The sequence below is a fragment of the Salvia miltiorrhiza genome, chromosome 1 (assembly GCF_028751815.1).
Source record: "Salvia miltiorrhiza cultivar Shanhuang (shh) chromosome 1, IMPLAD_Smil_shh, whole genome shotgun sequence".
Lineage (NCBI taxonomy): Eukaryota > Viridiplantae > Streptophyta > Magnoliopsida > Lamiales > Lamiaceae > Salvia > Salvia miltiorrhiza.
Window position 1 is genome coordinate 68947493 of NC_080387.1, and position 13058 is coordinate 68960550.

General features: G+C 38.3%; 2 protein-coding genes and 1 pseudogene across 2 annotated transcripts; 2 read left to right on the plus strand and 1 right to left on the minus strand.

Annotated features, from left to right (window-relative positions):
* Nucleotides 1-250: 250 nt before the first annotated feature.
* Nucleotides 251-1524, plus strand: LOC131012163 (phosphatidylinositol/phosphatidylcholine transfer protein SFH3-like). The gene is made up of 3 exons (XM_057940085.1): nt 251-314; nt 944-1024; nt 1265-1524. Exons 2-3 carry the CDS (start codon nt 991-993, stop codon nt 1522-1524), a joined length of 294 nt encoding a protein of 97 aa, XP_057796068.1. The 5' UTR covers nt 251-314; nt 944-990.
* A 471-nt stretch (nt 1525-1995) lies between these two features.
* Nucleotides 1996-4776, plus strand: LOC131012176 (phosphatidylinositol/phosphatidylcholine transfer protein SFH10-like). Its single transcript, XM_057940091.1, has 12 exons — nt 1996-2032; nt 2181-2389; nt 2482-2559; nt 2653-2754; nt 2843-2892; nt 3003-3102; nt 3186-3284; nt 3369-3476; nt 3609-3785; nt 3996-4014; nt 4162-4553; nt 4648-4776. Exons 1-12 carry the CDS (start codon nt 1996-1998, stop codon nt 4774-4776), a joined length of 1500 nt encoding a protein of 499 aa, XP_057796074.1.
* Nucleotides 4777-5210: 434 nt separating this feature from the next.
* On the minus strand, nt 5211-10691 carry LOC131005357 (phosphatidylinositol/phosphatidylcholine transfer protein SFH8-like; annotated as a pseudogene).
* Nucleotides 10692-13058: the final 2367 nt, after the last annotated feature.

The window sequence follows — 13058 nt, forward strand, 5'->3', positions numbered from 1 at the left end:
TGTGTTCATCACACAATATGACATAACACTTCTTTTTGTTTATCTAAAAAAAACGTAATATGTCTAAAAAAAAACGTGACATGTCTCAAAAAAAAGTTCTAATATTTAATTAATTAATTTTCGCGGGAAATTAACCGAAACAGTCCTTTCCTCAATAGAGGTGGGAAATGGGAATCTTTCGCAGATTCCGACATGGCTTCCACCTTCCTACAACAACTCTCTCTCACACACACACACATACACACAGCCACACACACTCGACGGCCTTCCTACAACAACTCTTTCTCTCTCAAGGAAGGAGACCTGTGAAAGAAGTAAGAACACTTCTTTTTAAATTAAATTCAATGCGTAATGTATCTCCATAATTTTTCTATGTTTGGTTACATATATGGTGTATAAAAGTGATGAATAATTGGTAGCCATTGATTTTTTGTAGGCTGCAAAGCCACAAATTTCTCGAGGACAATTCGGTTAGAGACTCCCCTTGCCTTCTCTCTCTAACTCCTCTCTCTCACTGGTGAATATTTTCTTCCTTCTTTTACTCTTTCCCTTTTTTTCCGTGTCTCTCACTTTCTCGTCTTCCTTAGAAACAAAAAAACACCCCTCTTCCGTTTTGGTAATGATCCTTTTTTTTTTTTTTAATTATTGTCTTTTTCTCTATTTCTGTAATATTTTCTAGTAAACATTGATCACCCTGCTGGGAGTGTGGGGTGTTCTTGAATTTTCATTTGGGGTTTTTTTTATTGGTTTAGATCATGTTTGTGAATATATGAAGCAATATATGTATATGGTGTCAATTTAATAGGAATTGATCCATTTAGAATCTTGATTGGATTAGATTTATGTAGTAAATGTTGAAGCAATGTGTATATATTGATGGCATTATGCAATGTTGACTCGATTCCTTAAAAGGCATAGGGTTTGTGACTTTTCCCATTTGTAGATTTCTGTTGCTGTCTAACTTGATCAAGCTTGTGAGCTGCAATCGAGATGTCGGGACATTTAGATCGCCCCTCGGATCAAAGTACGTTGTTGCTGTGCTTTCGTTCGATTCTTGACCCCATTTTTTCATGGATGATTTTTTTTTATGTTTCTAAGATACAAGTTTGGTATATTGATGGACAATGGTTGGATTTCACTTGTTGATGATGATATGAAGATATTATACAATGAAAAGTTTATTGTGAAAATCTAAGATTAGATGTTTTTTATTCAAGTGAAGTTGCTTTTATTGAATTTGATTGTTGGTGAAAATTTTTGGAAGGCCCCGAGAAGAATGATGTGGATAATCTTGATGATGAGAAGAAAACTAGGATCGGGTCCCTCAAGAAGGCGGCAATCACTGCCTCTAACAAGTTTAGGGACTCAATTTCTAGAAGGGGCAGGCGGAGCAGCAGAGTCATGTCCGTTGTGCTCGAGGACGAGCATGATGCTGAGGAGGCGCAGTCCGTGGATGCATTTCGCCAGGCGCTTATTCTAGAGGAGTTACTCCCTGCAAAACACGATGACTTTCATATGCTATGAGGTGAAATATATATTGTTTGTGGAAAGAATTTGAGAGTGATCATCCTTGTAGAGATTCTTTGAATAGTCTCCTTTAGCCTCGTATGCTTCTGCCTATATGCGTGCCTACGTGTTCAACGAAGTTGAATAACTGTAAGATTAAGAGACGAGCCACGAAAAGAGAGGGAAAAATGATGATTACATGCTTGATGCTTGGCATTGAGTCTCTTCTATCCAACTAAACCATCAGAGAAAAACTGACCTTCTCTTCGTACTCGACAAATATGAGTTCATCCCTTATATACTTGGGTCCTAAATTTAATGTCAAGTGAGATTATGTATGCTAATTTTGGAATATATCATTTTCCAGACATCAATTACTGACTACTATACCAAACTCATCAATTCTAAAGTGCATGTTTCAAACAGGTTCTTAAAGGCCAGGAAGTTTGATATCGATAAATCAAAGCAAATGTGGTCCGACATGCTTCAATGGAGGAAGGACTTTGGTTCCGACACCATTATGGAGGTACGTACCTGTTGATCACGGCCCACTGCAGATAACATCTTCTTGAATGGCTCGTGTTTTTTTAAGCTTACGACCTACTGTATGATTGCTAGGATTTCGAGTTTTCTGAGAAAGAGAGGTCGTTAAATACTACCCACAAGGGCATCAGGGGTCGACAAGGAGGGCAGGCCGGTCTACATTGAGAGGCTCGGTATGGTTGATTCGACCAAGCTCATGCAGGTCACCTCGATGGAACGCTACCTAAAATACCATGTTCAGGAGTTCGAGAGGACCTTCATCGACAAGTTTCCGGCCTGCTCCATTTCAGCCAAGAAGCATATAGACCAAAGCACAACTATTTTGGATGTCCAAGGAGTGGTATGTGTAAACAAACTACTTAAATTTAAGAAATTTCCCAATTGTGAATTTTGATCTCTTGAAACTTGAAAGAATCCGTTTGTTCGTTTCAGGGGCTGAAAAGTTTCACCAAGTCCGCGAGGGAGCTCGTTCAGAGCCTTCAGAAGATCGATGGTGATAACTACCCTGAGGTGTCTACTCACTCTTTCTTCTAGTTTCCTTTTGGTCTTCTTGTTTGTAGCTCTGAAATCTTATCACGTGACTCGAGTGCCCTTTTCTCGTAGACCTTATTCCAAATGTATATTATCAATGCTGGATCGGGCTTTAGGCTCTTATGGAACACTGTCAAGTCATTCCTCGATCCAAAGACCACTGCGAAGATCCACGTAAGCAAACACTCAGCTTGCTTTCTTCCCATTTGATCTTTAGCTCAACGGCATGAAAAATTCGAGTTGGCATGTTTCTTGTTGCCAGGTGCTTGGTAACAAATTCCAGAGCAAGTTGCTTGAAGTCATTGATGCAAGGTAAATAAATGTTACTGCTCGACTTTTCATAACTCGTTTTTCATCAGGAAATGAACATTTAAGGGATCCATGAAGAACTAGAGCTTCACATTGTTTTGATCTTGTGTCAGTGAGCTACCAGAGTTCTTGGGCGGGACGTGCGCCTGCGCTGACAAGGGTGGTTGTCTGGTCTCCGATAGGGGCCCTTGGAACGACCCCGAAATAATGAAGGTTTGCTTGCCTCAATTCTTTAGTACCTTTACCTTAAGATGCATCACTAACTTAGGATTTTGTGATTTCGATATCGTTTTAAGATGGTGCGCAATGGAGACCACAAATGCGCGTACAGACGTTCCTCCTCGTCTGTGGATGAGAAAATGATTTCAGAGGATGAGAATGGTAATAAGTCCAAGGTAGCAGGTTACAAAGCTAAGCTATTTGTCTCAGTCTTTTAAGATATCGATAGTTCACTGATATACGATGTGTGCCATGTGAAGAAAAGCATGTCTTTCAACATGAGGGACGAGTCTCCAAGATCTACTGCTTCGAGTGACAGTATTCCGCAGCCACAGCAGCAGCAGCAGCTCCCTGCTCCTGCTGAAGAGGTAAGTAGCAAAAATGAGGAACAACGAAGAAGCCACCAATGGTTATTATTCAATAACTCGAATATTAACCATATCACAGCTAGTTTTGTTTTAAAACCTCAAGTGATGATTAACCTTGAATGATTTGTTCAGGTAGCTGAATCCCAACCCCAACCCCAACCCCTACCTCAACCTCATCCCTACCCCCAATCCCATCCCCCCCCGATCCCGTCCCACAAGAGCAAGACCAATACGTTCACATGGTTGAGAAGACCATTGCAGCCTGGCCAAAAGCAAACAAACAACAAGACAGTCTCATGCTTGTCAAAGGTGCGTAATCTTTCGAGTTTTTGCTAATATCACAAAGGATTAATAATGTTTTGTGCTCCCAACTTTCATTTTCCATTAAAAAACACTCAGCTTTCAGCATTTTCCAAAAAATAACCCGCTATACAGAATTCGGAGACATAATGATCAGTCACCTCACCAGATGGAAAGACGTTTTATTTGGTGAGGTGACTCGTCATTCTGTCGTTATAGGGGGACAAAAATGCTGAAAGTCCGTTTTTGAATAAAAAAACGAAAGTTGGAGACATTTTCTAGAAAACACAGAAAGTTGGGAACACAAAACATAATAATCCTACAACAAAGGACCTATCAAACTTGGTTGTCTAATTCCATGTCTATTATCTTCCTACATCGACAGACTTTTTCCCGGGCATCAATGCTTGCAAGAACGCTGATGGCTTCAGCAACCAAATCTTCACCGGAGTGCTGACATTCGTCATGGGCGTCGTCACCATGGTCCGTATGACACGCAACATGCCTAGGAGACTCACGGACGCCACCCTCTACTCTAGCTCCATGCGTAGCGTTGATGACATGATGAAAACTCGGCCACCTGTCTACGAGTCCCCAGAGGCGGCCGTCTCCAGGGCCGACTACTTGATCATGATGAAGCGCATGAACGAGTTGGAGGAGAAGATGAGCATAGTCTGCCAGAAGCCCCCGACTATGGCACCCGAAAAAGAGGAGATGCTAAACAACGCCTTGACTCGTATTGATGCATTAGAGCAAGACCTTCAAGAAGCCAAAAAGGTTTGTTAGTCTTTGTTTCCTTCTCCTTTCTAATATTACCAATACTCATTCATGCTTTATATTTACTGAAAAAAATCGTGTGTCGTTTGCGCAGTCTCTCGAGCAATCTCTCTCGCAACAAGAGGAGCTCCTCGCTTACATCGAGAAAAAGAAGAAGAGAAGTTCTTCGCTTTCTAACTCCAGAACTGTGAGTATAACAAATTGTATTCTTGTTCTTGTATGATACGAGCTCCTGAACAAGGTGTTTTCTATTTTATTTCATTTTAGGTAGATTTATTTCCTATCTTTTTTGTAAATAAAATCTTGTTTGGTGTTTATATCATTGTAAACAAAGTAGCTGCTTTAGTCCTTGGCTGGCAATCAGTTTCTTGGCTACATTTCAAACTGTAATTGTTTTCAATAAATGTTTGGGTTGTCTGAAATGGCCCCAGTTTTCAATTTTGCACCATCTGCTTTCTTATCCTCTTCCTTATGTTGTCTTTTGACATTTTAACCTCGAATCATTAAAAAAGTCAGTTTTCTGTATTTTGTCAAGAAGCAATCAGCATACATTCCATTCTTAAAATGTATGTTTCATATAGTTCCACATACAAGAGTTTCAAACGAACATGTCTTCAGAAAAATCTTAAAATCACACCAAAAAAGTTACAGATCATGTCATGTATGAATATATATAAACATTATATATATATATTAGGTATGTGTCACACAAAAGGTATGCGTCAACGACGAAATATACATCTTCAATCACAACTCAAAAGCATGAAGGTAATGTGGTGAACCTCTCGATTCAGCCGACAATCCTCAACCATCAAATCTCCAAAATGATGCAGCTTACCAGCAAAACTTCTTTTTCTGCAAAGAGAGAGAGAGAGGCATGTTAGAACCAAACCGTTGCCTTCTGTTAACTCGAGACAACTATACATCGACTCCACTTACCCGGAACTTGGCATCTTCTTGACTGTCTATGTAAGCAAGCAGTTCTTCTTGTTTCATCAAAGCCTCATACAGAGCCTACTCGAAAGAAAGAATATGATATTATCTATTAAATGTAAATGAATTTAAGAAAAGTCTGCTGAAAACACAAGATAATCGTAGGAAGACTCGGTCTCCTCTCCTAGGCTGACACTAAAATTAGACTCCATTGGTGATGAAACTATACAAGGATGCTAATAAGGCACGGCGGTTCAGAAGCAAAATGTTCAACCAGTATTTTCACTCTTAAGGTCTCAGTTTTCGCATGAATCACGGGGCAGTTCATGACCTTTTCTGTTAAACCATGATTTTCCTAACTAGTTAAGCCTGTATGGTGTTATAATGAATAATACCTTTTTGGTTGCAATTAGCTCTGCTTCTAGGGCATCCACACGATAAACGGCAGCATTCAGCAGTTCTTCTTTCTCATATGGCATCTCAGATGGCTTTGCTTCAAGAGTATTGACCTTCTCTTCAAGATCACCCATCTTTTAATAACGGTTGACAACAGTTCTGCTTCTGTAAATGATGGAGTAGGAGATGGTGGCCTGAACTCCTCCTCGCAATTGTGTCAAAAGAAAACTCCTGAGCAGGTTGCTCATGCAATGACGCATCCGGAAGTTTCTTGGTCACACGAGATGTGATTGAGCGGAAGAACAGGAAAAGTGTCATGAAGAAAGTCATAAGAGTTGCCACAAGACGAGCACGAACACCTTCTGGTGCCTTTTGAGAGTTAAGAGGTGCAACTATCTCTGGAATGAGTCATAAACACATTAGCATCTCCATACAAAGACTGTTATGTGTTAAAGAATGGTCATAAAGTATAGCGTTGTTCCAAACCTTTTAGAACATAAGGCTTTTGAGGGGACTTCTTCCACCCAGAATCAACGGCCTTGTCGACCATGGGGACATATTCGTCATAACCTGAGAATCTGACCAACATAGCCAGCTGTTCCAATAGCCTTAGCCTGAAGAACAAACAAAATATTCCTTAGAACCATCAAGAAGAGCTAATAAACAACTTAAATCACCATTAACTATTATGAAGAAGATACAACGAGAAGTATAAGATTTTTTAAGTATAGGCTCTATAGCATTTCTTTACATTCCCTTTGACATTCTTGTTACCATATATACATAAGATAATCCATCTGAGCTTCAGCACATTAGACATGTCATCGAGAAGTGACACTTCTTGCTGACATTCTCGATAAAGTTACCACTAAATTGATCGTGTGTTTACATGGATAATCTAAAATGACATAGATAAATAGGACGAAATCAAAAGAAATTTGTTTCTTATATTCAGAGCAAAAAAATTGGATTTATTCACTAATAAAATGTTAGATAGTAGAGTTGGCAGGGGATGCATCTATCATTGGTTAGACCTACATAGCTGATAATGAAGTAATGTCCATGTTAATTTCATTAGTGAGAGCCGTGAGGCAGACTTAGAAATTTCTAAGTCCTACCTACCACTAACATAATATTAGAGATTTCCCAAATAGTATGTTTTCTTTCCTTTCCGTTGTGACTGTCAAAAAGCAAATTTGAATAGAAAGCTAGGATTAACCGCACCTCCTCACGGACTGGAGTCAAACGAAGGTGTGAGTAACTCCTAGTGGCTTTTGGCGAAGCAATATCTTCAGCTTCAGATCCAGATTCTGCAGTAGAAGTATCACTGCCTTTTAACTGCTAACAAAACAAGAAATATAAGATATATCAGCTCATATCCAATATCTCAAGAACAATATAAGTAAAAAAATTAGAAAAGGGGAGCAGTAATACCATGGCGTAATGCGGCTTCGCATATACTACCTTGCCATCACTATTGATGATTTTCACAACCTGCCTGGCACGCCGTGCTTCACCATTAAGCACCATCTGCACAACAAACTCCTACTGTAAACCATCTTAATCAATATGTTAGACCAACATAATTATGTAGTCATGTGAAAGTGAGAACCTTCAAAATCTCGGGATTCTTCCATGGCCCTTTATCAGAGCGCAGGCAACCCCCTTGATCTGCACAACTAGTACATGTTCCTCCCAAGAAATCAGGCAATTGACTGCAGGTGCCCAAAACTATTAGAAGAGCCTTTTTAAAAGAATATCAATGTTAGTAAAAATCAATATAAAAAAATAAGTGATTTCCACCCCTTTCACCTGGCATCTATGATTTCAAGCAACTTGTTCATGTATTTATTTCCAAGAACCTGAGCCAAACACCAGAAACAGAGAACTTACAACAAGTCTTTCAACAAAGAAAAATTGAGATTCCAGATTAAAAGAAGTAAGAACTACATGAATCTTTGTGGCAGTCCTGGGATCTATGAAATTCTTTACAGTATTCCACAGCAGCCTAAAACCAGGACCAGCATTGATGATAAACATTTGATGGAGTGTCTGCAATGAAGAGACATATAGATTACTAGCTGAAACCACATAAAGTATCAGAAATAAAGCAAGTCAAGAAATCAGGAATTTACTTCAGGATAATTGTCGCCATCAATCTTCTGGAGTCGTGTTATGAGGTCCCTTGCACTCTTGGTAAAGTTTTTCAAACCCTGAGAACAGCAATAGATTAATAAGTAAAACCCCTCAAATAGACCAAGGACAACCGACTCAGATGTCATGATAATTGAAGTACTGGAAGTGCCTAACATACCACACCCTGAACATCCAAAATTGTTGTGCTCGAGTCAATGTGGCGTTGGCAGCAATGGTGCAAGCTGGAAACTTAATAGCAAAGCTTCTCTCAAATTCTTTCACATGGTATCTTATGTAACGGTCCATCGTGGTCACTTGCATAAGTTTGTTTGGATCAACTTTCCCTAGCCTCTCAATGTATATAGGCCTTCCCTCTTTGTCAACTCCATGATATCCATGGGGATAATACTTCAATACTTCATTTACCTCTTGAAAATCAAAATCCTGATGAAAAAGAAGGTGGTGAACAGATTCCCACAAAGCTAAAGGTTTAATTCATATGCATAATGTAAAATGAAAACAAGCTGGCCAAGTTGCATGCAGAAATTATGATAGCTTATGGGTCTAGTTACCTCCGCGATAGTGTCAGTGCCAAAATCTTTCCTCCATTGTATCATGTCAGCCCACATGAGCTTGGACTTTTCAATATCAAATTTCCTTGCTTTCAGAAACCTACATGTACAATTTCCAAAGTGTTATGGGAAAGCTGAAGAGTTATCAAATGATGAAAGAAGTAATATTTTAAAGAAATAAGAAAATTAGAGCTTCCATCAAATATCCTACAGATCAGAAACATCTTAAGAAAATATCAAACAGTCCTAGCCTGAATCCCGGAAAGCATACCAGACATTGTTTGAAAGATGATCGCGTTACTCCTAATATAGCGTTGTTAAAAGATTCAAGAGAAAAAGATGAAGGGGTCCAAATACTTATTTATACCCATGTGTAGGCAAGTCCATGAAAATAAATACAGTTCTTCCAGTTACCTTCAGAGGATTGAAAAAGAAACCATTCCACCTTCAATAGAGAATGCATGCATGAGGCAGAAATAATATCAAGCTTTAGCAAATTTTCAGCAAAATAAGATTACGCGCTCTTCATAGATATCTTGTGAATTAGAGGGTGTTTATTTGGGTGATAGCTTAGATAGATAAAAACGATATAGGTTAATCCACCACATGCTTTGATAGATTGAACGTTTTTCAGCTTGTTGAGTTCAACCAAGATATCCTTCAAATACTCAAATCCTATGTATTGTCAATATTCCTCACTAACAGGCAATTTCACATTTCACTTGATATGTTCAATTTTGACAAAGAAACAGAAACAGAAAAGAGATTACCTCAGCATCATATGGTAATCATCAAACTTTTCTGGTAGCAACTCATCCAATATCAAGGCTTGTCTAAATGACTCAACAGCTTGTAGTTCCTCTGCATCCCGGATATCTTCAATTGAAACAGAACTGACTCTGCCATCACTCTTTCTTCTGCTGCTCTTCTTCTTGAGAGAATGCTTGAACTTAGTAGAAGCATTGAGTGCTTTCTTTTTTAAAGAACTGATTCTCGTCTTCCTTTCATCCTCAGAATTTTCAAAATCGGACTTTCTTTCTCTTCTCTCGTCATTGCCAGATGAACCCTCAAAGCCTGTTCAACCAGCAATTAGATATACATGTGAGGAACATCTGGATATTAATGCTAAGAAATTAAAGCAGTCGCAACCTCAAGCGGCAAGGTAGATTTCACATTCATCTAACAGCCGAACATAACTAACCAAAATCCCACAAATTTTGCAACTAATAAATCTTATACGTAGATAAATATTAAACTGCACCGTGACAAGCTTCACACAGCTCACGAAATTGAAATCTTCACATACATTAAACAGACAAACATAAAAAACCAGAACCCCATAACAATTGCAAGTAATAATCCGCAAATGCAGATGAAACGTCAGGAGATTGAACACAATTTCACTTACAAGGCCTAGCAAATCGATCCAAGGGTCCAGACATCTTCAATTTCGAACAACGCTGCTAATTCTTGAAGATTATGGCATCAATTGATCACTCAACAATTATCCCGACTCCCTCTTCAGTAAAAACCCAGAATAATTCACGCCAAGGAAAGAACCATCAATTCAGTAAAATAAACAAAAATCTAGGCCGAAAAAAACCTCGAATTTCGCAGCAGATCGAGAGCTCAAGACTGAGGAGCTCGTTTGGAGCAAAACGCAAAACGCAAACCTCCAAAATTAAAGGCCAGAAATCCGAACGGTCACAAAAAATCTCAAAATATCCGCAAAAGTTAGAGCGATAAAATCAGACCACACAGCAGAAAAGGAAAAAGGAAAGAATCTCGTATTCCGCAAAATCAACGTGTAGAAAAATACGTGATGGAATACGCGCGTGTATCGCCGGATAATTGAGCGACGGCGAATTTTAGAGAGAGAAAAGCGGGAGGAGAGAGGAAAGATCAACGGGGAAGGTTTACTAGTAGAATTTAGGAGTAAGTGGGGCCCGCGACACGTGGCGATAGGAGCAGGGGGGAGGGATGAAAAGGGGAATTTGCCGGCGTTAGTTGGAGCAAGACGCCAGCAAAGGCCCTATTCCAACAGTGATTGAGTAATCATTATTCGGTGCCGTGATTCCTGTACAGTACCGTGCAGTTAGACTTGAGAGGGTGGAGCCCCAGGGGATTAATGCCACATGACATAGCGCGTGCTTTTATTTAATTCATTTGTTTTTTGTATTGAAGAATGTGTCGGTCGGGCTTTCGATTTCTTTATTTTATTTAGGGTAAAGGTCACTTTCTGTCCCATCGTTTCAACGAATTCTAAAAAATGTTCCACCCTAACGATAATATCAAAACAGTATCCAACCTATCACAATAATATCATGCGTGTCCCGCAAAAAATTTTCGGGAATCGGAAACTTACGTGGATTGCCGGACTTACACCATGGCAATTCCACGTGGACTCATTTAATCTAGGTGGAATGAATTTTTTTTGCAGCCATTTTATTGACCCTAAACGGCACCGTTGCTGCAGCCGTTCTTCTTCTTCTTCTTCTCCTTTTCAAAGAAAAATTCAGACGCAGAAACGTTGTTGTCTTCGTTTTCTTCAAATCACGGCAGCCTTCTTCAAATCGAATTATACTAAAGTGGAATTTTATTGAAATCGCGGCGGCGACTTTCTTCGTCTTCTTAAAATCGCGGCGGATTCCTTCGTCTTCTTCAAATCGCGCAGGAAACGTTGGCGGCTGCTGAAGAAGCCCTAGAGGCGGCTCAAAATTTTCGGTAGGTATCGCCGTCCCCAATCGCGATGTTCTTCAATCTACTTCTTCAGCTTCTTTCTACATATTTGTTTCAGAATTTCATTCGAAAATTTCCAGCATGAACCCGATTGTAATTTGAATAAGTTTTCGAAAATTCCCAAAATTTTCGAATCTGCTGTACAGAATACATATTGCACAGAATTTCCAAATTTCCAAATGGATTTTCGAAACATAATGGATTTAGGGAGAAGCACATAATACATCTACATGCTGAAATTTCCTTTAGATTTTCGAAAATTTCCAAATTTATGTATATTGCACAGAATACATCTACATTAAGATATAAGAAAGAGGAGAAGAAGAGTGCCACGTCTAAAACTATGGCTGCGATTTGAAGAGTGCTGAGATTTGACGAAGAGTGTTGCGTTCTTTGAAGAGGAGAAGAAGAAGAACGGCTGCAGCAACAATGCCGTTTAAGGTCAATAAAATGGCTGCAAAAAAAATTCATTCCACCTAGATTAAATGAGTCCACATGGAATTGCCATGGTGTAAGTCCGGCAATCCACGTAAGTTTCCGATTCCCGGAAAATTTTTGCGGGACACGCGTGATATTATTGTGATAGGTTGGGTACCGTTTTGATATTATCGTTAGGGTGGGACATTTTTGAGAATTCGTTGAAACGATGGGATAGAAAATGACCTTTACCCTTTTATTTAAATTTGTTTGTTTGGGGCGATGTCGATCGAATATGAACAGCAAGCAAAAATTTAAATGAGTTTTAGGTCGATCATTCATGGATTGAACTTTATTAAAATTTTCTCTAGAGTGATGTTAAGACGGGCAGTTCGTTTGGCTGAATTATCTTTTGTTTAAAATATATTTTTAACTGAAACTATTCAAGTTTGTGTGAAATGTTCGATATTATAACACTGTAATTTAAATATATTCGGACATATAACTTATTAGGGAAGGACTACAGTAAAAACAGCTCTTAAAATAAAAATTACAAATCAGCAAAATGTATGAATTTTATGTAAAACGCGTATGAATTTACTGTATAAATGTATGAATTGCGAAAAATATTTTTTTTTATATCTATGGGATTCAAACTCAGGACCATGAATTCATCCAACAAAATAATGAATTAACTGTAAATCTTAATGATCTAAGAATTGAAAATAGTTCATATTGAAAATGTGTTTTTATTATATTCCTTCCCTGACTTATTATTTCCCAAAATGTTAAAAGTTCATTCAACTATATGTGATACAAAGGAGTTTGAATAAGTATTAATATGACGTGTAGCTTAATAATAAATAAAAATACTTTGAAATTTCAAATACTTATCTAGAAATTGAAGATAGTTTATAAGTGAATTTGATATGTAGAATCAAACTCAACTATGCTTTGTAAAAGCTGGATGTATTAAAATATTGGAATCTAATGAATAAAAAAATATGTCTTCCCCCTAAAAAGAATGAATAAACGAATATGGTTATATTTCACTTTCAATAGTTATGATTTGCCTATTGTTGAAGTGAAACTAAAGTTAAATAATCTTTGATCACAACTTAATTGATATAGGGATATACCAAACAAAATGCTAATTGTAGCCTGAGTACAATACGTGGGATCTTCGTATTTTTTAAAAAGGAGGATCAATGATGTTCTTATTTTTTTATGTGATAATTCAAACCCTCAATCTAATATCTGAAGGGAAACGTATTATCAATTGAGCAACACTTTATTATCGGATCTTTGTATA